The sequence below is a fragment of the Belonocnema kinseyi genome, chromosome 6 (genome assembly GCF_010883055.1).
Source record: "Belonocnema kinseyi isolate 2016_QV_RU_SX_M_011 chromosome 6, B_treatae_v1, whole genome shotgun sequence".
NCBI lineage: Eukaryota > Metazoa > Arthropoda > Insecta > Hymenoptera > Cynipidae > Belonocnema > Belonocnema kinseyi.
Window position 1 is genome coordinate 3,199,914 of NC_046662.1, and position 23,880 is coordinate 3,223,793.

General features: G+C 27.6%; 1 protein-coding gene across 1 annotated transcript; it reads left to right on the plus strand.

The window, feature by feature from the left end:
• The first annotated feature begins 1,260 nt into the window (after positions 1–1,260).
• Positions 1,261–23,830, plus strand: LOC117174880 (protein glass-like). Its single transcript, XM_033364288.1, has 6 exons — positions 1,261–1,324; positions 5,735–6,065; positions 7,583–7,855; positions 11,106–11,426; positions 16,527–16,694; positions 23,174–23,830. Exons 1-6 carry the CDS (start codon positions 1,261–1,263, stop codon positions 23,337–23,339), a joined length of 1,323 nt encoding a protein of 440 aa, XP_033220179.1. The 3' UTR covers positions 23,340–23,830.
• Positions 23,831–23,880: the final 50 nt, after the last annotated feature.

Below are 23,880 nucleotides of genomic sequence, written 5' to 3' on the forward strand. Positions count from 1 at the left end.
CTTTTAATTCTTTGAATTCCATGAACTCCTTTGATTATGTGAATTTCATGAACATAAATTTCGTGAATTCCATTAATTATATGAATTCCGCAAATGCCGCATTTTTTGTAAACTCTTTGAATTCACTGAATTTCGTTAAATTGATTAATTTCGTAAATTAATTAATTCTGTGACCACTGTGAATCCACGATTACAGTAAATTTCTTGAATTCTATGAATTCCATAAATTCAGTGAATTTCATGAATTTACTTATTTTCCAAGAATTCTTTTAATTCTTTGAATTCCATAATTTCCATGAATACTTTGAATTCCATAAATTCCTTGATTTGCTTTAATTCCGTGAATCTCATGAATATAAATTTAGTGAATTTCTTTAATTTCGTGAATACCGCAAATTCCGTTATTTTTATGAATTCCTTGAATTTCGTGAATCCAATTCATTCTGTGAATTCCTTCAATTCCATGAATTTCCCGAATTCCGTGACGTTCGTGAAGTTCATGAATTCCGTCAATACCTTCATTTCCATGAGTTCTGGGAATTCCGTCCTTTCCCTGAATGTCATGAATTCCATGAATTTCGTGAATTCGACTTATTCCTTGAATTCCATTAATTCCGTGAATTCCTTGTTCACAATTTTCGTCTTACGAACTCTCTAATACATGCATTGGAATGCTGAACGGTGACTTCACGATTTACAACAATTACAGAGCATGAATTTCAGTTTCATCATTCCAATACCATGTTTTCAAATTTACCTTACGCTTGTATTGTAGAATTCCAAACATTTTTAACAGTGTAGCTCTATATATGGCCTGTTTATGTTCAATTTTCTGATCCAACTCTAGAAAATCCATTTAAATATTCCTATAATTATAACATCCCCTGTCCAGCCCTATTAAATATTTATGGATTATCAATTTCCTATGTCCTGATCGAACTCTAGAAGATCTATGGCTTTTCTACTCGATTGAAAACTTTTTTTAAAAAACATGCCTCATCTCCAAGTAATTTTCGAAGTGAAATTAAATTAAAGAGAGTTGTATTATTTTAATTAAAAGTATGGAATATGGAGTATGGAGAAATGTGATCTTATTTTCCAATAAAATTAGTTCGAACTGGGGAATTCATAGTACAATGTGTGGTTGCTAGGGCAACCAGAGGGGCTGGACCGCATCACCATAGAGGCGGGAGCTGATTCAGAACAGGGGTGATCGAGGGGGTGTTTCTAAGGGAGGCTGTCGGTGGAAATTTTGCAGAGATGGAGTTTCTGCAGAACCATCATTCGGCCAACACCACCGATCCACCTTACACCCTCAACACAGGTAATTTTTTTATCCAAATCAATACTTCAATCAAATTTAACCCTTTAATCATTATTTATAATTATTGGTTTATACGCCGTCTATTTTTCATATGTGTAATTCTCATAATAATAAGACTTCTCTCCTTCAATTTATTTTATATGAAAGTGTTTCTAATCGGATAAATAAGTAGAAGTGACATTAGGGTAATCCAGAAATACATTGAAAATATTTTTTTTTGACTTTTCAAGATCTCAGCTCCCAGATTTGTATGGTTGTTTTTTTTTCAAGAAAATTTCAATTTTATCTCTATTCTTCAACCTTTCCTCGACTTCGCAGGTATATTGAAACAATAAATAATGAAAACTAACAGCAATGAGAAACACATGTAAAAACTTTGTGGACTTTGAGAAACCCCTAAATATCAATCGATTTCAAAATAAAGAAATACTCTTCAGAAAAAATAAACATATATTTCTTTATTTTCAAATTAATTGATATTTAGGGGTTTCTTAATTTCCTAAGTAGGTGTTCCCTAAATATCAACTAATTTCACACAAAAAAAAATAAAAGAAATACGTCTTCATAAAAAAAGGGATCAAGTATTTATTTATTTTGAAATCGATTGATATTTAGAAATTTGCCATAGCCCAAGATCTTTTAATTTGTTTCCCATTTCTGCTAGTTTCATTTAATTATTGTTTCGTTATATCTGAAAAATATAGAAAAAGTAAGATATCGTATTGCTTATTATTAGTGGATACTACCATTCCATTAGTTGCAGTGACTATTTCGGTTACTACCAGCAACTAAGTAAATGGTTGTACCAACTAATAAAATAGCAGTAACATATCTTACAAGCTAAATAGTTGACTCAACTAACCATTTTTTTCGGTGTTTCATATACCTAATATTGAGGATTCTATCACAAATTAAAAAAAGAAAAACATATTTTTTTCTCGTGGAAAATTTAAAACTTTAGTCTTTCAGCAACCCTTAAATATCAACCGATTTCTGAATAAAAATATATATGCTCATTTTTTTGTGAGCATCACGAATGTGTATGGAGGGGGGGGGGGGGGGGGGGGGGGGGGGGGGGGGGGGGGGGGGGGGGAGCATGCAAATAAATTTAAAATGGTGCTATCAGACAGGAGACAGTTCTCAGTAGAAACGTGCTGGATATAGTCAGACATACGGCTACATTGAGGAAAACTATTACTTGATTTAAAGACATGTAATATGAGTACAACTTAATATGTTTTCGATCAAAATTAATTTTTTTTTTTGGATACTAAATGATGTTTTCATTTGAAAAACAGTATATTTTGAAAAAAAATCCTGAATCAAAAAAATATTTTATTTCACGTATTCAGTATAGCATTTTATTGATTCGGGCAAGACTCACAGAGTTCAGCTGTTCAATTGTAGGGCAAAATATTATAATTTTTTTAATTACAAATGCCAATTTTTAAAGAAAAACACTAACATAACATTATACAAAATTACTCGAAATTATAAATCCTATTAAAAGTGAATGATTTTTGTTTAAAATAACGGATTTCCGGTGAAAAATGATAATAAACCCACTTTCAAATATTGTAAATATTATTAAAAATTGATTGATTTTTATCAACAATAGTAATTTAAGATGAAAAATACTACTATAAAATTACAGAAAAATTATTTAAAATTTGAATCCTTTTTTAAAAAAGCGAGTTTAACCTAAGATTATTTAAAAAGTCTCATTATTTAAAAAAAAAATCTTCTTTAAAGTCTGATAATTTTTAAATTAGAAACATCGATTTCTAGAATAAAACGTCAACAAAGCCAATAATTATACAAAAATAAAAATATTTAACAAGTTTAAATAGTAATCTGAAAAAAATGAAAACCTACAAAATCTTATGACTTTTTAAATTACAAATGCCAATTTTCGACGAAAAACACTAATATAAAAAAAATTGTTCTCAAATATAAATCTTCTTTGAAATTGAATAATTTTTCTTTAAAATAACCTATTTCCGGTTAAAACCGATAATTTTATCTACAATTGTAGTAAAATTTTAATCTTCTTTGAAATCTAATGATTTTTCACTAAAAATACCTATGTCCGGGTTAAAACGACAACGTAACCTAAAATTATTCTTTTTGTGATTATAAATTTTCTTTAAATTGTTTAAAATATAATTTTTTTAAAATTAAAAATATTAAATTCTGAATCTTGTTCAAATTATAATGACTTTTTTTATTTTAACCGATATCACTTTTATTTCAAAATATAAATTTCAAGTAAAACACACCAACATAACCTAAAGTTGTAGTAAAAATGGTAAATATTCTTTGCAATACAATAATTTTGTATTTAAAATACCAATTATTCCCGAAAAAAACATTAACATGGCAGAAAATTGTTCAAAATTGTAAATCTCCTTTGAAATTGAATGATTTTTGCTTAAAATAAACGATTGACGATTTAAAATGTTAACATAACCTTCAATTGTTTAAAAAAGTTAAGAAGATCCTTTGAAATATTTGAAATTTATTTATTTTTTTTATTAAAAATACTTAATTCTAAATCTTGTTCAAATCATAATGATTTTTTTTCGAAATACAAATTTTCGATGTAAAAAGTAATCTAAAAATCGTTATCTAAAATTGTTAAAAAATTATCAAACTTTTTTGAAAACTTAAGGATTTTTCAATAAAGATTTCAATTTCCAACAAAAAATACTAATAAAATCCAAAATTGTTCAATCTTGGGTCTCTTATTATTAAAAAATAATTAATCATTGGATTTAAGTCGGATGCTTTTTTCCCGACGAAAAACGGTAACATAAAATACCATAAAATTATTCAAAATTGTAAATCTTCTCCAAAATCTAATGAGATTTGTTCAAAATAGCTGATTTTCTTTGAAAAAAGTGAATGTAACATGAAACAGTTAACAATTGTTAATTATGTTCGAACTATAATGATTTTTTTTTTTTAGTAGTTTTTGTTCCAAAAATCAGATCTCTGAAAGAAAGTTTTTCTATGATTTTAAGAATAAAAGTAAAATTGCTGATGATGTAGTTTCAAATAAAGAACACAATTTTTAATGAACAAATTTCAAAACACAATTTTTTCTTACTATGACTTTTCACCAATTTTTAGTAAATAGTTGAATTTTATCAATCATGGAGTATTATTTCGGGCAAAATAGTCCTACAATTCGTTTCCAATTTCGAAAGTAAATTTTTTCACGGCTGCATTTGTCAGAAAAAAATGTAATAATAAATATATCTGAAGATTATTGAATTATTTTCAAAATTAAAAACAGTAGAGTTGCAGGAAATGTTTTCGAAGAAAAATAAGCAATGACTGATAAAAATACAAAGATTTTCAAACAGTTTGTAAGAAGCGGGAGCAGGAAAAAATTAAATTACAAAACCTATTGTTAAAATGATTATTTTTGTAATTTAAAAAAATTTGTTATTGAAGATAAAATTCTTTCTTTCATAACACATGATTCATTTCAATTTTTAAAATCATAGATAATTTTTTTTAGCAGACTGATCTCTTGTCTCTTTATTAATTGTGTGTATTGGTTATTTAGGAGTTTCTAAATTTTCTAAGTACATGTTCTCTAAATATTAATCGAATTTAAAATAAAGAAATACGTCTTCATCACAAAATGAAAACGAATTTCTTTATTTTTAAATCGATTGATATTCAGGGATTTCCCGAAGTCCATAAGGTCTTACATGTGTTTCCTATTGTTATTAGTTTTAATTAATTATTGTTTTATTATAAAAGATAATGTGAAAATCAAATGAAACAATTTAATTCTTTAATTATTAAAACAATAATTAAATAAGACTAACAACAATGTGAAACACATGTAAAACTTTATGGACTTTGAGAAACCCCTAAATATCAATGGATTTCAAAATAAACAATTACTTGTTCCTTATTTCATGAAGACGAATTTCTTTATTTTTAAATCGATTGATATTTAGGGAACCTCTATTAAGAGAATTTAGACATCCATAAATATTAAGGATATAAATTTAGAAATTCCTAAATCTTAAAGATATAAATCTGAAAAGTCGAGGAAAAGTTTAGGAATATGGAACCTTGATAATGAGTTATGTTTAAAATTGCTACTAAAAAAAATAATTTCTGATTTTATATTAAAATTATTTTAAGAAAAAACTTATTTCCAGCGAAAAGCACTAAAATAAGACATGTATAGTATTTTCAGTAATTTGTTAGATTTTCTATTTTTTGCGGGGGAATTTAAAAAAATAGTAGAATAGGGTAACAACTGTTTCTTCACAATTTTCCTAATTTCATTTTCTTTATCTGTGCCATATACTGAGCCAGAGTTCCAGATACCTATATTAAAGTTCCAGAAAAAATAAAAAGATTTGATTTTCATTTGAAAAATAGGTTCGGTGGGGAGTATCGAGGCAACGATACCCTCAGGCCTCTGCTCAGGATCCTTGGGTGTCCTATCAGGGGATGACGGATTAGCAGATAATCAAAATGAAGAAACTTTAGGAGCTCTGCAAGGTACTCTGCGATTGCAGGACCTGCAGAATTCACCTGATGACATAAATACTGATCAGAATCAGCAGGTTCAAAATTCAAACCAAAACCAGGTGGTGACTGAATTTGGAGCCAGTTTTTGGGTCGACGACATGGCTGGGTTTCCTCTTCCACCATTGGATTTGGATCCACTTCCGCCAGGACTCTTTAGCCCTTGTTCCGGAACCTACAAGTGAGTCCAATTATTGTTAATACCGATAAGATAAAAGCTTTATCAGATGCAACATTAGATTCATATCCACAGTGAAAAATAGGAGCCATTAGGGAACAATAGTTCTTGAACCCAAAACCATAGGGTGTTATCTACGATTGTGCCAATTTTAGAGAAGAGGCTAATAATTTGGGTAGTTTGTAAATGAATCTGATTTTGGAAGGAATAACTAAAACAACGATACGAGTTTTAATTCTGGGAATGCCACTTTTCCTTTTCTTAGTACATTTTTTTCTTCAGTCCTTCTTTTTTACTTTAGTCACTACTCTTCTTAGTTCTTCTTCACAATAATGTTGAACTACTGAGGCATCCATGTTTAGGCCCCTGGAAATCATTATTAAATCGGATTTCATAAACTGAGGCCAAATTAACAACCTGCTTTGTTTTTATGTAATAATCGAAAGAAAAGGCGCCCTATTAGTGGAACTACAATAACACCACAATCGCAATGGTAGAGAATTCTACTATTTATCCAAAAAAGAGTAGATAAAAAAGTTATCTACATCGGTTTTTGCTTTCGTGATTAACCATGCTTGTTACCACCCATACCTAACGAAGATGATCTGCTTGGTTCTGTTTTTTGGGCTACTTCCATACTTCAGAACCTCAGGTCATGGTAGTTTTTCCTTTTATCGTTAGGTCCGTCCAAAACCAGAACCGAGCAGATCTTCTTTCTCCGACATGTTCGTTACCAAGCATGCTAAGCCACGAAAACAAAACCGATACAAACAACTGTTTTCTCTACTTACTTTTTATATACATAGTAGAATGTTCCATTACTACGATGGTAGTGCCGCTCATACAAAAAAAAATTGACCTAATGGCTTCTCCATTTGGCCTCAGTTTATGAATCCCGATTTACCGATGATTTCCAGGGGCCTTAACCTACTTTTAAAGTCCTTCCTTTTTTCAAATGAGGTTTCACGAATTAATTGCTGTTGTTCTACTTTTGCGTGAGGTACAAGGCTCAATCATATTCTTTGGCGCATCTTGATGGTTCTCAAAATCATAACTCTGCATTTCAATTATCTTGTTGGCCTCTAGAATTCAAACTTAAAATGAATGTTATATGATTCCTTTATACAGGAATAACCAGGAACACAGCTTTCACTCCATCAGATGATATTTTTTCTGTGAAGGTTTTGATGATCTATGAGACAGTAAACTATTTTTCTTTTAGAAACACGGACTGTTAAATTATAAACGTTTAAATTCTTTTTATAAAGGAAGCAGCCAACATTTGCTTTAGTTAAAGCAAAAACATTTTCTAAACCAAAACATTAAATATTTATCATCCCTGTCTTTTTTGTCTAGAAACTCGCATATATTCCCTATACACGCATCTTATGTTGCCTACAATTCTCAATCAACTCATCAGTTGATTTTCTTTTTCAAAAGCGAGATAATACGCTATTGTTCTAGGGTCATGAGTTTACTGATCCAAATGGGTGGAATAAAAAACATTTTTTCTTAAGTAGTTGGGGTTGCACCAGAGGCGATTGCGTTCCCAGAAGTGGAAACCCCAACGGAGAGGGTGTCGCGGATGTGCTTTTGTCCTTGAAACATGCAGTGGTTCATCCAGGGAGTCCCACCGGGGGATATTATTCCACGGCAGCTCCATCACATCATTATACCCAGGACTATGGACAAAATATCGGACCACCAATGCCACCCTCGCATTATACTCCTGGACCTGCCATGTCCGTCAATGTATCTATGAATATGACGATGAACATGAATATGCACCCTGGGTAAGTCTTATTTCAAATTACCAAATTTAATTCATTGAGCTTCGGTCATCTTCAACCTAAAAGTTGTTAAACCCAATGTTTCTTTACATTGTACTGTAACTATTTTAAATCGATTAATGTTAAACTCGGCCCGAACCGCAAAACAATCAACCTTTTCCGAAGAAAATCGAAACAATGGTTTGTATGGATGCAAATTGAGTCCTAATGCAGCCCATCCCAGCAACTCACCTGTCTGGGCTTAATGCTATATGCTACTCGTTTCCTAGGTTTATTTTTGGCAAATTTATTGTCTGCGTTCGTTTCCGCACCTTCGGCATTTTCTATCTTGATAGCAACCATCTTCTAATAAAGCAATATCGATTTTTCTTCTACGAACAGAAGCAGCAGCTTCAATTACTGCATTGACTCACGGTTTTATACTTTGAGCGTGACATGTAAAACGAAGATTATCATCGACAAGGGCATGCCTTCGATCATTAAGGAAAGATCTAAGATCATCAGAAACAGTTTTCCTTTATCATGATTTTGGTTTTGGTTTTTGAACAGCCAGTTGTTTCTTTTTTTCATCTTTTGTTTTCTATCACAAATCGCGTATCATCACACATTATATCACACATATCATGGCTCTTAACTGATCTGGAAAGTATTTTAAACTGACGATCATTTCCCAAAAGATTTTCCCAGCAAACTTTGTAGTTCGTTTACTTACGATTTTAAACCAGCACGGTGCGTAAAAACTCTAAGAATGAAAGTCACCAATATAATACTACGTTTTATGTGGAAACGTACAGTCGTAGATAGCGATCACCAACCAACTCGCATGATTCAGTTTGTCACTTTTGTTTCGCTTACTTTAAAGGAAGAAATAGGCAACTAATCGTAATTTTCCAATGCTCGCCATTGGTCCCGATAGCGTGTTTGGTCCAGTAGTCTTATCGACAATTGTATGTATCAGGTGACATAAGGGTAACTCATTACAGTAAAATAGGCAGATTGACCATTCAGGAAGTTTCTTTAAGGTGACCTCTAAAAACCTTATAACTCCACCCTCGCTTTCTGTTGTAACTAGCGTACTATCACAACCAACAACTGAAATGTTTTGAATCTTTGTTTGTTTCATCCCGAAGAATTTACAACCTTTGTAAATACTCGATCTGAACATCCTCTTCTTTGATTCTTTGTCTATGCCCAAGTGTTGTCCACTCTTTTTTAAACAAACGTTACATCCTCGAGATCATAAAAGTAAAGCTCTCGAATTTCCTTATTTATTTTTTTCTTTTCTTTTTCCTTTCTCTTCGGATTTTTAACTTCTCTAGAATGCCTGAAGTCTTACTTCTACTAATTATCCCATAAGGCTCCAGAGATGTAGTTGCCACATCCATAAGATTTACTTTCAGTTTTTGCCTTCACAAAGCGAGCTAGTTCTTGACACTTCCTGTCTTCCTTTTCTTTTAGTTTTTTTGTTTTTGATAAATTTCATACACGGATAAAGTACTTCCTTTCATCCAATAGGAATGCGTGCTCATTAAAACTTGTTTTTTCGATCTGTTCATATTACAATTAAGAAGTCTCTGTTATTAGATTTAATGATTTTTCCTATTTTGACTCTTCTTATGCGACTTCAACATAGGTCTATATTCGCTTTACTAATAGTGATAAGTTTCGTCAACAATATTTTACATAGAGATGAAATTCGTATCTGTATATCTTTAAATTTGATTGCTTTGATTACTTTCACATTGTCAGATGATCCTCCTTTCTCAAAACGCTGAATAAAAAGGAATTCTTGCATAATATCTGAATACGTTAACAAGAAAATTAAGACTAAACTCTTTTGCGTTTTAACACAAGGGAAAGGTGTTAACCTTTATTGTCATTTTCTTTTTGTTGGACATTATAAAGGTTGTAACACTATATCTCATTGAAAAAAGCTAAACTTACTTTATAACATAGAAAAAAATTACGTTTTCTACACTGAGAATAATATCTGGTTAACCGAACAAAAATGTGGTTGTCTTAACCGAATTTGTTGGTTCCTAAAGAAGCAATAAAATCTTTTTGTTGAACCAAACAAATTATTTTGTTGAAACGTTTGGTTCAACTAAACAAAATGTTTTGTAGGCAGAACAAATATTTTTTGTAGATTGAACAAACTTATTTGGTTAAATTTACCAAATATTTGTTAGCTCCACACAATGATTTTTTAGACTTGACAAAAATATTGTAGATTTTACAAAATAATTTTGCTAAACGAAGTAAATATTTTTAATCAGAACAAAATTATTTCATGACGAGCGAACTGAACTTTGGTAGACTTAATAAAATAGTTTTGTTGGAGTAATACAATTTTTTTTAACAAACATTATTTTGTAGTTTGAGTACACTCTTAATTGCATTAAAATATGTTTTTAAAATTTGAGAGAACAAATTCAACGAAAAATAAAATCTACGAATCATTTTCTTTGAAATACATCTATTAAAGATCCTAGGTGCTTTCATCTCAAATCTTTTGGGTCGCAGCGTCAGCAATCTAAACGTTTACTCGAAACAAACACAACTATTTTTTCAACTTTATTTTTCTTGATAGAACTATAAATAATATTAATGATCAAAACGCAGAGAGCTGATTTTCGGTCGAATCCACAATATTGAAAAAGTTGTCAGTTTCTCGTGATGAGACAAAAGAAAACGGGTACACTCAACAAAATTCCTTGGTCCACCCAACAAAAGGTGCTTAACCAACTTTTTTATTTGTGATAAATAAAGTCTTTTGTAACTCTAACTACTACATTTTGGTAGCCACAACCAAAACTGCTCAACAAAATTATTTTGTTGCTGAGACATTATTTTTTTTTTGCATTTATTAAAGCGTCAAACTGTTTAGAACTTTTGTTTAGTGTTACCTACAAGTAATCTGAATGTAGGTAAGAATCTGTTTTGTGACAGCAGAAATTAGTTCAATAAAATCAATACCTTCCAGAGAGAAATGAGAAAATCCTATTTTTCTTGAATGTTGTACGCATGGGGCAGGTCTCAATACTAATCGATCTAAAAAAGTGTTCTTTTTTAGATAATTTTGATACCGTCCCTAATAACAAACCATGAGGCATAAAGGAAATATTGAATTTTGAAATAGTGCAATTGTAGCTTGGTAAGGCAAATGCGACTGCGTTATTGATGGGATGGTCTTGCACCATCTTGTTATTTATGCAGGATTGTAGGGGATGCTAAGGCATTTTTGAATGCACAGGTACGAGCAGAGCTATTCGTCGGCCTGGGGGATGGAGCCCTTACTGAGTCCCGCCCCCCAATACAACCCCGTGGAAACTCAGACAAGGGCGAATCAAGTTCCAGCCAATAGCCTCATTGGTGTACACCCCCATTCGCACCCTCACCCTCACACCAGGCTCCAGACAGGAGAGCATTCCCTTTGTATCGGCAGCGCGGGAGTTGCTGTAACTCAGGATGATAATGGAAGACCGAATCTCTGTCGAATATGCGGGAAAACATATGCCAGGCCAAGCACCCTCAAAACTCACCTCAGAACTCATTCAGGAGAGAAACCATTCAGGTAACTTAAATAAAACTCAAAAACTTTAATGCAATCTTGATTATTGATTATTTTATTCTCTAGAGGCTCTTCTGATTTTTTTTTCACTGAAAATAACAGTGTGTAATATTTACCCCGATTTCAGAGTAATTTTTAGCCCCAAGAAAAATCACCTTTATGTTGTAATATTTACCCACTTTATTAGGTATGGTTATACCATGTCAACATTATTGTATCTTCTTTTGTTTCGGTGCGAAAAAATTATCCACTTGAAAATTATCCGCAACCAAAATCCACTTCTGTTCTTTTCTTTGTGTTTTAAAAATTCTGTTCATTTCGTTTAATTTTTCGAGCATTTTAGATTTAAATATTTCTAAAGGTTTTAATAACTTTCAATAGATGCTTGAAAATTACCCGCAACCAAAATTCACTTCTGTTCTTTTCTTTGTCTTTTAAAAATTCTGTTGATTGCGTTTAATTTTTCGAGCATTTTAAATTTAGATATTTCTAAAGCTTTTCAATAACTTTCAGTAGATGCTTGAAAATTACCCGCAACCAAAATGCACCTCTTTTTATTTTCTTTGTGCTCGAAAAATTCTGTTCATTACGTTTAATTTGTCACGTATTTTAGATTTAAATATTTCCGAAGCTTTTAATAATTTTCAACAAACGCAACATTTTTCGTGACGAATTATATTGTATATTTTATTTTTTAGAGAAAATTAGGCGACACGTATTTTTTTAACTAAACTAAATTTCCACAAACTTGAAAATAGTGTAAATACAACTGTTTGGTCGTAAATTAACCTTTTTCTTGAAAATTCAACTATTTTTCGAAACATTCGTCTTTTTGGCTCAAAAATTCAATTCTTTGGTTGCATTTTTTTCTTTCTTGACTGAAAAATCTTTTTTGGTTGAAAAATCATCTATTTTGAAAGATTTGATCTTTTTTTTTAAATGCAACAGTTCGGTTGAAAATTAATCTGTTTTGGGCAAGGTTTCAACTGTTTTGCTGAATATTCGTCTTTTTCGATTGAATTTAACTTTTTTTTATTTCGTATTAAAATCTTTTTTAGTTAAAAATTTCACTACGTGGTTAAAAGTATACTACTTTGTTAAAAAATCATTTTTTAAACAATAATTATTTTAGTAGAAAATTCATGTTATTTGATCCGAGATTTTTTTTTAATACTTACAGAAGTCTGGGAATTTGTATAAGGGGAACTTTAAATAAATGACAATAATAATAAATTTAACATTTTTACATTAAAATTTACCCATGTTTTATTCCATTAATAAAAGATTCTTATTCAAAATGTTACAAGATTAGAATTCTAGTCTTTAAATATTATTGGTCAGGGAATATGTCAAATTAGAGTCAAGTCAAGGAATTTGGAACACAAAGTTCTTTGGCCACCCTGAAAATTTTTTTCTATCTGGGTTGAAAATTAAATAATTTAGTTAAATATTGTTTTTTTTTTTTCGGTTGAGGATGCAGCTATTTTGCCAAACATTAACCTTCTTCGGTTAAAATTTTGTACTTTTTGGTAGGAAATTAATTTTCTTTTGGCTGAAAATGTTATTTTTAGCTAAAAATTCTATTATTTTGTTGAAATTTCATCTATTTTTTTGTGGAAAATTTAAAACAATTTTTTTCTAAAAAAAAACGTGTCGCCTAACTTTCTCTAAAACTTTACATGTCTCGTCGCTGAAAAAATGTGCAACTTGAAAATTAAAACGTATTTTTAATAAAAAAATCATTAAGATTAAACCCACTTCGTGAATTAGAATTTTAATTATTTTCATTTTAAATAGTTTAAGAAGCCTTAAAAAGCTTCAAAATTTTATTTCAAAATTTTGAAACATATGCATGTTGTTTTACATTTATTTAAATTTAAAATATTTGTGAAATTTCATTAGAATTTCTAAACATCTTTTAAAACGATTTGAACTCTTCCTAATTTTTTTGAAACCTGAAAATTAAAATACATTTCCTTAAAATGTACCAGATTCATTTTGAACAATTTTAGAAATCTTCAAATCTTTTTAAATATTCCCTTAAAGTTAATTTTGCAAAATAAGTAATTCTCAGTTTTGCTAAGAATCTTAAGAAAATGTTTTTTATTCTTGTAAAACCCTTCATAATTGTTAAAAAGCTTCTAAATTTTTGGTTCGAAATCTGCAGAAAGCTATATTAAGTTTTTAATTAGGCCGTGGGCTACTTTCCCGAAAATTTCGGTACGAATAGCCGGATTTTGTCCGTATACGTAGACACTTCGTTTGAATTATTTAAAATCATTTCAAATTTTTAATTGATTTTGAATCTTTTCAGGCCTTCTAAATATCTCAACCTATTCGAATTTTCTCTAGAAATGATAGGTGTTCAATATTTATTATACATAAAAATTCAGCAATTTTACTTGTAAATTGAATTTTTTCAAATAGAACAATTAAAATTGTAACGTTCAATGTTCAGTTTTTTGTTTAGCTTTGAATATTTTATTTATAAGTATTGATTTTACATAAACAATCAAATATGTCAAAATAATCAACAATTGTTATTTTTTTAGTGAAAAATTTTCAAATTTGATGCTAAAACAATATTTTAAATTTGATAAAAGCCTTACTTATCAATATATTCATAAAATCAATTTTTATGTTCAAAATAGTTTTAAAAGTTTCAATCGTGCCTTAAAATTTGTTAAAGTACTAAGATTTTCTAATTAACACAGTGTAATTTTCAAAGTTAAAATCTGTAAATTCTTAAATTTTGAACTGATTCCGAATCCTCTTGAAAAATATAATATTATTCACTTGTTAATCCTTAATGTATAGTTGAATTAAAAAAAAAAAGAATTATAGATTATATTTGTTTGATCAACTAAAAAGGTTTTTTTTATCATCCGAATTGTCGATTTCAAACGTCACTAATTTTTAGTTTTTTAATCAACTGAATATTTGAAAAAAAAACTGTTGAAATTAAACAGATTTTTTTTTAATTTGTTAAATTCCCGGTCAAAAAATAAATTTAAAATTTTACAATAATTTAAGGTTATGTAAACATTTTTTCATAGGTAATCTGTTACTTCAATCATTATAATCATTATAGTTTTCACAAGATTTAGAATCTTTTAACAATTCGGGATCATGTCAGTGTTTTTCGTCAAAAATGATTGATTATAAATAAAAATAATTTCAAATATTAAATTTAACTTACAATTTTGAACATTTTTAGGTTATGTTAGTGTTTTTCGTCGGAAAGTGAATTTTTTATCACAAAATCATTCTAAATTGAAGAAAATTTAGAATCTTTTAACAATGTTTTATTACTTTAGCGTTTTTCGTCGAAAATTGGTACTTATAATAAAAAATTAGATTTCAAAGAAGAATCGCAACTTTCAACAATTTTAGGTTATGTGAGCTATTGACATTGGAAATGGTGTTTTTAGTAAAAAATAATTACATTTTTAAAAAGTCAATTTTGCACTAGTGCTTTTCACCAGAAAATCGATATAGATTTCAAGGATTTTCAACTGTAGAACAATTTAAGGTTATGTTAACATTGAGTAACTTCAAGTTATGTTAGCATTTTTTTACAAATTGATTTTTTCAAACATATATTCTCATCATTTGAATAAGGTTTAGAATCTTTTAGCAATTTTTTATTATGTTAGCGTTTTTTGTCGAAAATCGATTATCACAAACAAAAATTATTCATATTAAAAAATTTAACTTAAAATTTTAAACATCTTTAGGTTCTGTTATTGCTTTCGTCGAAAATTAAAATTTTGATTCAAAAGTTATTCTAAACTAAACAAGATTTAGAACCTTTTAACAAGTTTGAATTATTGTAGCGTTTTTTGTAGAAAATTTGTAATTTTAATTTTTTTTTAATTTCAAGTAAGATTTGCAACTTTTAAATATTTTTGGGTTATGTTGGCCTTTTGCGCCGGAAATTGGTATTTTTCGTAAAAAACCATTACATTTAAATTTAAAAGAAGGATTGAAGAGTTTGGTACAATTTAAGGTTATGTTAACATTTTGCACCGGAAATCTGTTACTTAAAAACAAACCCAGGTTTAAATGTAGATTTACACTCTTAAATGATTTTTTCTGTATTTTATGTTGGTGTTTTTCGTCAAAAATCTGTTATTTCAAACAAAACGCCATTTGACTTACAAAATTTAACTAACCATTCTAAAAAACGTTAGGTTATGTTGTTTGTGTTTGAAAACTGATGTTTTCAAACATTTGAACAAGATTTAGATTCTTTGAACAATTTTGGAATATGTTTTACTGTTTTTCGTCGAAAATCTATCATCATAAGGAAAAATCATTCAAATTAAAAACCTGAACTTGCAGTTTTGAACACTTAAAGGTTATGTTAGTGTTTTTCGTCGGAAATTTAATTTTTATTCAAAAATTATTATAAAATGAACAAGATTTAGAATATTTTAACTGCTTCTTATTATTTTGGCGTTTTTCGTCGAAAATCAGTAATTCTAATAAAAAGTTGGACTTTGAAGAAGATTTGCAACTTTCAAACAATTTTAGGTTATGTTGCGGTTATGCACCGGAAATTTGTATTTTTAGTAAAAATCATTAGATTTAGATTTCAAAGAAGATTTACAAGTTTGGAACAATTTAAGGTTATGTTAATATTTTGCACGAGAAATATAATACTTTAAAAAAAGATTTTTAACTAAAAAAATGTTTGATATTTTATGTCAGTGTTTTTCATAGGAAAATGATATTTTTTAAAATAAAACATTATAATCTGAAAAAGATTTATAATTTTTTAACAATTTTTGATTATGATAGTGTTTCTTGTCGGAAATCAATATTTCTAATAAAAAATTATACTTCAAAGGTTTACAACTTTGAAGAATTTTAGGTTATGTGGGCGATTTATGCCGGAAATCGGTATTATTAGAAAAAATCATTACCTTAAAAAAAGTCAATTTCTGTACTAGCTGTTTTCGCCGAAAATGTCGATTTAGATTTCAAAGAAGATTTTCGATTTTTCAATAATTTAAGGTTATCTTAATATTTAAAATATATATGTATCTAGAGAAATGTATGACTTTAAAAATGAAATAAAAATAATTTATTTAATTGTAGATGCCACGCGTGTTCGAAAGCCTTCAGCCAAGCGGCCAACTTGACTGCCCATGCCAGGACGCATTCCGGAGAAAAACCATTTCGATGTCCTGTTTGTGACAGGCGATTTTCGCAAAGCAGTTCCGTGACGACACACATGAGAACGCACTCTGGAGAGCGACCTTACAGGTAACTCAATCTACAACCTAATCATTTTTTTTTATTTATTTGAAAAAGAAAAATTAATACACTAGACTTTCGATTTAAGCACGGGTTTGGTTCTGACCTTGGCTTAAATCGAAAGTTTCCGAACGGAAACAGTCAGGGCCGTGTCGTAATATATATATTCTTTGAACAAAAGTTATACATTTTTATTTTTTTCAAAATAAAAAATTCCAATAAATTTTTTTCCAAAAATTTCAAACTTTTAATATTGTTTAAAAAGAATATTAATTATGCGAATATCCTTTAATTAGGATATTTATAAACAAAGAGGTCTATCTGCTTTAAAAACAAAAATTTGAGAAAAACTAAATAAAAAATCAAACTTAATTTTTTTAAAAAGAACTCCCTGGATTTTTGAATTGCATTTCAAAAATATATGAACATCATTCGATTAAAAAATTATGAATTATTCTCATTGCATTTTTTAATAGTTTTCATAGTACGGAACCATTAAATATTTCGTTTTTTTTTTAAACAATCGACTTGGAACATGTACTCGAATATTCATGTAATTTCTTGAATCCATTATAAATAATGTTTCTTAGTCCTTGTAAATATCCAAATGTTTAAAAATAGTAGTATTCCAATGTAAAATTAACCGTTAGAGGGCACACTTCCGTAAAATTACATAAAGAGCATCCTGGGTGTTATGAACCCAAGGGTTTTCAAACATGTGCTGTGCCGACGGTATTGGGTAGTTTTTTTTACAAGAAAATCAATTAATGATGTTTATCTAACTAGTTTAAATGAAGAAGGTTTCATAAGAGTTTTTGAAATTTATAGTAGTTAAAAAAATCCTTTTTGGAAAAAAAATTTAAAAATGATTTCTTTCACTCTAAAATTAATATTTTTTGATATTTTTACTTATAATTTTACTTGAATAGTTCCGAGATACGGCGCTTCAAAAATAATATTAGTCTTTTAGTATTTATTCCAAAGAAGGTATTTATTCTAAAAAATAAAAGCTTCAATTCAATAAAAAATGAAACACCGTACTTTGCGTGATTAAACAATTTTATTAATCTTAAACTGCAAATAAAAATGATAAAAATCAAAATTATATGAAAATGACATAAAAAATAGGTTTTTATGTAATTTGTTAATCTGGCGCCATATTTTCCAGTTTTTTGAATTTGGTACGTTTTTTTAAAGCGCAAATAAGTCGCTGGGTCTAATACACCCAGTATGCCCTTTAAGTGTTAAAATACTGTTTTTTTCACTTGTGAAAGTAACTATATTCTTTTAAGTAAAATGTATTTGGTTACTATATTAAATTCAATTTAAAATGCTTCAAATTCCAAACTTTTCAAGTAAAAAAACTTTATTTTCAAGAAGATAGATGCATTTTTATCCAAATAGTTGAATTTTTAGTTTAGAAAAATTTCAACACAATAGTTTAATTTGCAATCGAAGCTATGCATTTTCCACTAAAAATTGATTATTTAAATTCTGAATTAAAAAAAAATTCTCAACAAAATAGTTCAAATATCAATCTAAGTGATGCATTTTCAACCAAAAATGTAAGTAAAATATTCAGTTAAAAAAAAAAAACATTTGAACTAAAAAAACGAATTTTAAAAAATAGTTTAATTTTCAATCAAAGTGATGAATTTCCAACAAAAATTCAAAAAGAAGTTTTAAGATATTATATGAATTTTCAACGAGTAATCATAAGCTTTTAACCAAACATTGAATAGTTAAATTTTTAGTTTAGAAAATTAATTTTCAGCCGAAAAGGTGAATTTTTAACTAAAATTATGAATTTTTGATTGTAGTAGTTTAATTTTTAACAAGTAAAAATGAATATTTAACAAAGTGTTTCACGCTCAATAGAGTAGTTGAATTTTAAATCATAATGATGCATTTTTAACTAAAATGATCAATATTTAACTGGAATAGTTGAATTTGCAAAAATATATTGATTTGTCCCAAAAGAAAACGAATTTTTAATCAAAAATGGAGAAAGTAAATTTTCAACTAACAAAAACCACAAATTTTCAACTAGAATTGTATAACTTTTAAACAAAAAGAATTATTTTCAACAACAAAAGAGATCAATTTTCAACAACAAAGAAATCAATTTTCCACCAAAAATTTAAGTTGAATTTTCATTTAAAAAAAATAATTTTCAACTAAAAAGAGGAATTTTAAACTAAAATTACGAAACATTAAACTGGAATAGTTAAAGATTTATTAAGAGACGAATTTTCAATTATGAAAAATTGTTCTGTCTAGAGAAACATTTTTTTTTTGACAAAGTTGTTGAATTTTCAACCTAAAATTGAATGGTTAAATTTTCAGTTAGGAAAAATAATAATCAAATAAAAAAAAGGTTTTCAACAAATATTTCAAGTTTAACTGAAATAGTTAGTTTTTGAGGAAAAAATATGAAATTCAACTTTTAACCAAGTACTTGAATTTTCTAACAAAAAGATTAATTTTCAACCGAAAACGATGAATTTTCAACTAAAAACTAAAAAACTTTCAATCAAAACTAGAATAGTTGAATAACTTTGAGATGATAAAATTAATTTCCAACAAAACAAATCTCCAATAAAATAGTTCAATCCAATAATATAAGGCTACTTTTGCAAATGAAAAATCACTGTTATTTAATTTCATATTACAATTTTTAAAAAATGTCAGCACGCTCTTTAAAAAATACTCCCGAATGAAGAAAAAATTCCCTGACAATTCCAGGTTTTCCAGATGAGTAGACATCCTGTGGAACCCTTTGTAGATTTTTTATAATAATTTTAACTCTATTTTTAATGCTCTACAATCCCTGATTAATATTAAAAATTTTTTATAAACATAATTTCAAAAATTAAAAAAAAAATTTCAATTCAATTCAAATTCAATTCAAAAATTTTAAAATTAAATCCTGACTAATAAATATTAAGCATTTCCACGTGATCGAGTCTAGCTATTAATTTTTTTTCTCAATTTATTAAATTTGTTTCAAATTTTATTTATGCAATATTTCATGTAAAACCTTATACTTTTTTTTAACCAAAAAGTCAATTACTTATTTACTCTAAAAGTCAAGAAAAATAAAAAAAGTCAGTTTCAATAATTGGAAATTTTTTAACGGCATTTTTGGGTTTACTTAAAAAATGGCAAAAGCAACAACTTTTTGGTCTAAGAAATATTAAAAAGAAATAAAAATTTTAAAATCGGATTTTTTGAACGGTTGAATTTTAAACTAAAAAATAAACGTTTTTAATCAAACAGAAATAGTTACATTCTAAGTTTAAAATAACAATTTTTAACAAACAAAAAAATAATTTTTAATTTGTTAAATTCATCTGAAAAACACGAATTTTGAAAATTTTTTCAACCAAACATCGAAGTTACATTTTCCAAAAAATATTTTATTTTGTACCAGTTAAATTGGATAAAAAAGGAATTATATAAAAAAAAATTTGAATTCACAACCAATAAAATCAATTTTCAAATAAGATAAATTTTTTACTCAAAAAAAAAAAAAAAGGAATTTTTAGCAAAATAGTTCGATTTTCCAATAGAAAATATAAGTTTTGAAATAAAAAAAAAATAAATTTTCAATAAAAAATGGAATTAAATAATATACTAATATAAATAATAGTTTTAAAAAACTGGTTAAATTTTCTACTCTAAAGATGGATTTTCAACTAAAATGATAAACCTTGACACACAAAAAATATATATGTTTACAATCAGAGAAATTTCGGGAGAATACTTACTAAAAACACGAATTTTCAAAAAAATACATCAATTTTTAACTAAAAATTTACATTTTAAACCAAATAATTCAATTTTTAACCACCATTGTAATAGTTTAATTTATAATTAAAAAAAAGTTGATTTTCAATTAAAAAAGAAACGAATTTTCAACGAAATAGATAAATTTTTTTTAGCAAACACAAGAATCAATCTTCAATCTGCAAAGTAGTTTAACTTTGAATTCAGTAGTTAAATTTTTAACCAAAAATATGAATTAAAAAATATATAATGGCTCGTATTTCAACCCAAAAATATTTTAATTTAAAAAAAAAATAGTTAATTCCAACCAAAGAAGATGAATTTTCAAAAAAGGTTAACTTTCTACTACGAATTTTTATTTAATTACTAGAATTTTGAACTAAAAAATATAAACTTACTACCAAAAATTAAATAGTTAAATTTTCAGTCAAAGTAATTAATTTAAAAAAAAACATGAATTTGAATTATTAACCAATAAGAATTATTTTAAACCGAAAAGAAAGAATTTTTATAAAAATAAATTAATTTTGAACCAAATATTTGAATTCTCAGTAAAAATAAATTTTTAACAAAGTATTTAAACTAAAAAAAAACAATCTACAGTTAATGTTTACAAGGAAAACACGAATTTGCAATGAAATAGTATAATTTTCAATTATTTGGTAGGAAATTCGCCTTTTAACGTAAAAGACAGAAAATTCGTTTTTTACCTCTTTTTGTTGAAAAGTTAAGTTTAAAATAATGTTTTTGAGTACAAATTCAAATTTTTGTTTGAGAATTTAAATATTTAATTGAGAATTCGCTCTTACGTTAAAAATTAATGTTTCTTCTTAAAACACAAACTAATTGATTAACAATTAATGTATTTCGTTGAAAATTCGTGTTTTATTTTGTTGGTAAAAAATTAATCTTCCTCGTTATTGACTTAACTACTTTGTTGTAAATTTTTTTTCTTGATTGACTATTCATCTCCTTGGTTAAAAATGGTTTAAAACTTCACTGCTTGGTTAAAAATTGATCTTCTTGATGAAAAATGCATTTTTTGGTAGCAAATCCATATTTTCGGATTGAAAATTCAACTGTTTTTTTTTTTTTTTTTTAATTTTGTTTATTTGGCTTGAACATTCAAAAATTTTTTAGAAAATTCAACTGTTTCGTGAAAAAGTTTGTATTTTTTGCTTAAAAATTCCACTACTTGGTTGACAATTAAATTACTTAAATGAAAATAAATTTTTTTCTTCAAAATTCATTTTTTTAGTTGGAAATTGAACTTTATCGTTAAAAAGTTTTTCTTTTTGTTTCTAAAACTGAAATTTTAAAAGAAAGTTTCATCAATTTAGTGGAAAATTGAACAATTTTAATGAGAATCCGCTTTACGTTAAAAATAAATTTTTTAAAATAAAATTTCAACTATTCTGTTAAAAATTAAACTATTTTGTTGAAAGTTTTTTTCTTTTGAAAATCAATTTTTCAACTTAAGTCAAATATTTGGTTAAAAATAAACTATTTGGCCGAAACTCAATCCAAAAGTTGATTATCTAACCAAACGATATCAATTACGAACCAAAAATATAATAGTAAACTTCTTAACATGAAATAGTTGTATTTTAAAATTGGGGTCTATTATTTAATTCACATTTTAGATAAATTTTGAACCAAAAAGAAATATTACTTTTTTTACCAAAAAAGGAAGGAATTTCCAAAAGTTAAAATATTTAAATTAGATTCTATTAATTTAGTTCGAATTTAATTGAACAAACGAGATAAAACAGGGGAATAAGGAAAATACTCTAAAGCCTGCGATAAATAAATAAAAATGTTGATAATTTAAAGCCTGTAAAATAAAATTTTAAATAAACATTGAAGTTTATTTTCAAAACTTTTAAAACACGAGATTAGAAAACATTGATACAAAAAATTTCGTAGAAAATTTAATAATTTTAGTTGAAAATGTATGTATTTTGTTTAAAATTCGTTATTCATGGTTAAATTCAACTAATTTTTTTGGTTAAGGATTAATAATTATAGTTGAAATTTTTAAGAAATTAATTCTTGTAACTGAAAATTTACCAATTTTGTTAAAAATTCGTATTTTTTGGTTCATTCAATTTTATCGTAAAAAATTATTTTTTCTTTTTGGCTTGAAAATTCAACAATTCGGTAGGAAGTTCAAGTATTTGGAAAAAATTTAATTATTTTGTACAAAATTCGTTTTTAAAATTTTAAAATATCTTCATTAATGAAACTTTAATTTCTTAAAAAAAAAAAAAAATTTAAACTTTAGATTTAGGCATTAGGATTTTTTATTTGTTAAACTATAGCTGAAAGTCTTACAAAAATCAATATTATAAAATTAATTAGATGAATTCAACATATTACTATAAATATTTTCACAAAACTGAAACAACAATATAGAGAGCCAAAAATATCATCTGGGTATAATAGACCCAGTCTGGATTTTGAGGGTTAACTATATGGTTAAAAATGGTTAGAAACGCAAAAAATATAAACTAAAAATTATTTAACTATAACTTGGACTAACATCAAAGATAACTCATCGAAATAGTTGCAATTTAAAAAAAAACCCTAGATTCTAAATTCGGCCCACTCTGCGCTGCTGAGTGCACTCAATCTTGAAAAAAATCCACTTAAATTAAAAAAAAAAATAAAGAAAAACCATTGAATTAATCGGTTTTCAGATGCCGATTTTGCAAAAAGGCCTTCTCCGACAGTTCGACCCTGACGAAACATTTGCGAATTCACTCGGGCGAGAAGCCGTACCAGTGCAAGTTGTGCCTGCTGAGGTTCAGTCAGAGCGGCAATCTCAACAGGCATATGAGGGTCCATGGTGGCTCTCTGACGTGACACAGTCCGGATTACCACCCCTTTGTGGATGCTGATCTTCTGCCCCAGTGCTGTCGGATACCTGTCATTCAACTTGGGACGAGTTTACAACGAAAATTATAGAAAAAAGAATTATTTGTGTATTTTCTGCGCTCCCAAGAACAATTTCAGGCGACCCGACGCCCAAAACCAAGACAACAATTTCAGGTCGTCTTTACCCACAACATCTTCAGGTCGTCTTTACCCACAACATCTTCAGGTCGTCTTTACCCACAACATCATCAGGACAAATATCTATGGCCGCTTTTGAAAATATCTTTATGATATTGGGATCCATAAAGTTCCAGAGGTCGTATTTATTCAATGGATTTCAATTTTTCTTTTTAAATTAAAACGAATTAAATATCAAAAAGATCCGCCGAGGCCAATTTAGGGAAAGAATCCACTAATTTGTTATTTAATTTAAAAAATAACAAACAAAAAACATACTTTTTCATTTGTCTATAGATTAAATTCCTTTATTTATTATAATGAAATTAACGGATAAAATTAATATTTTCTG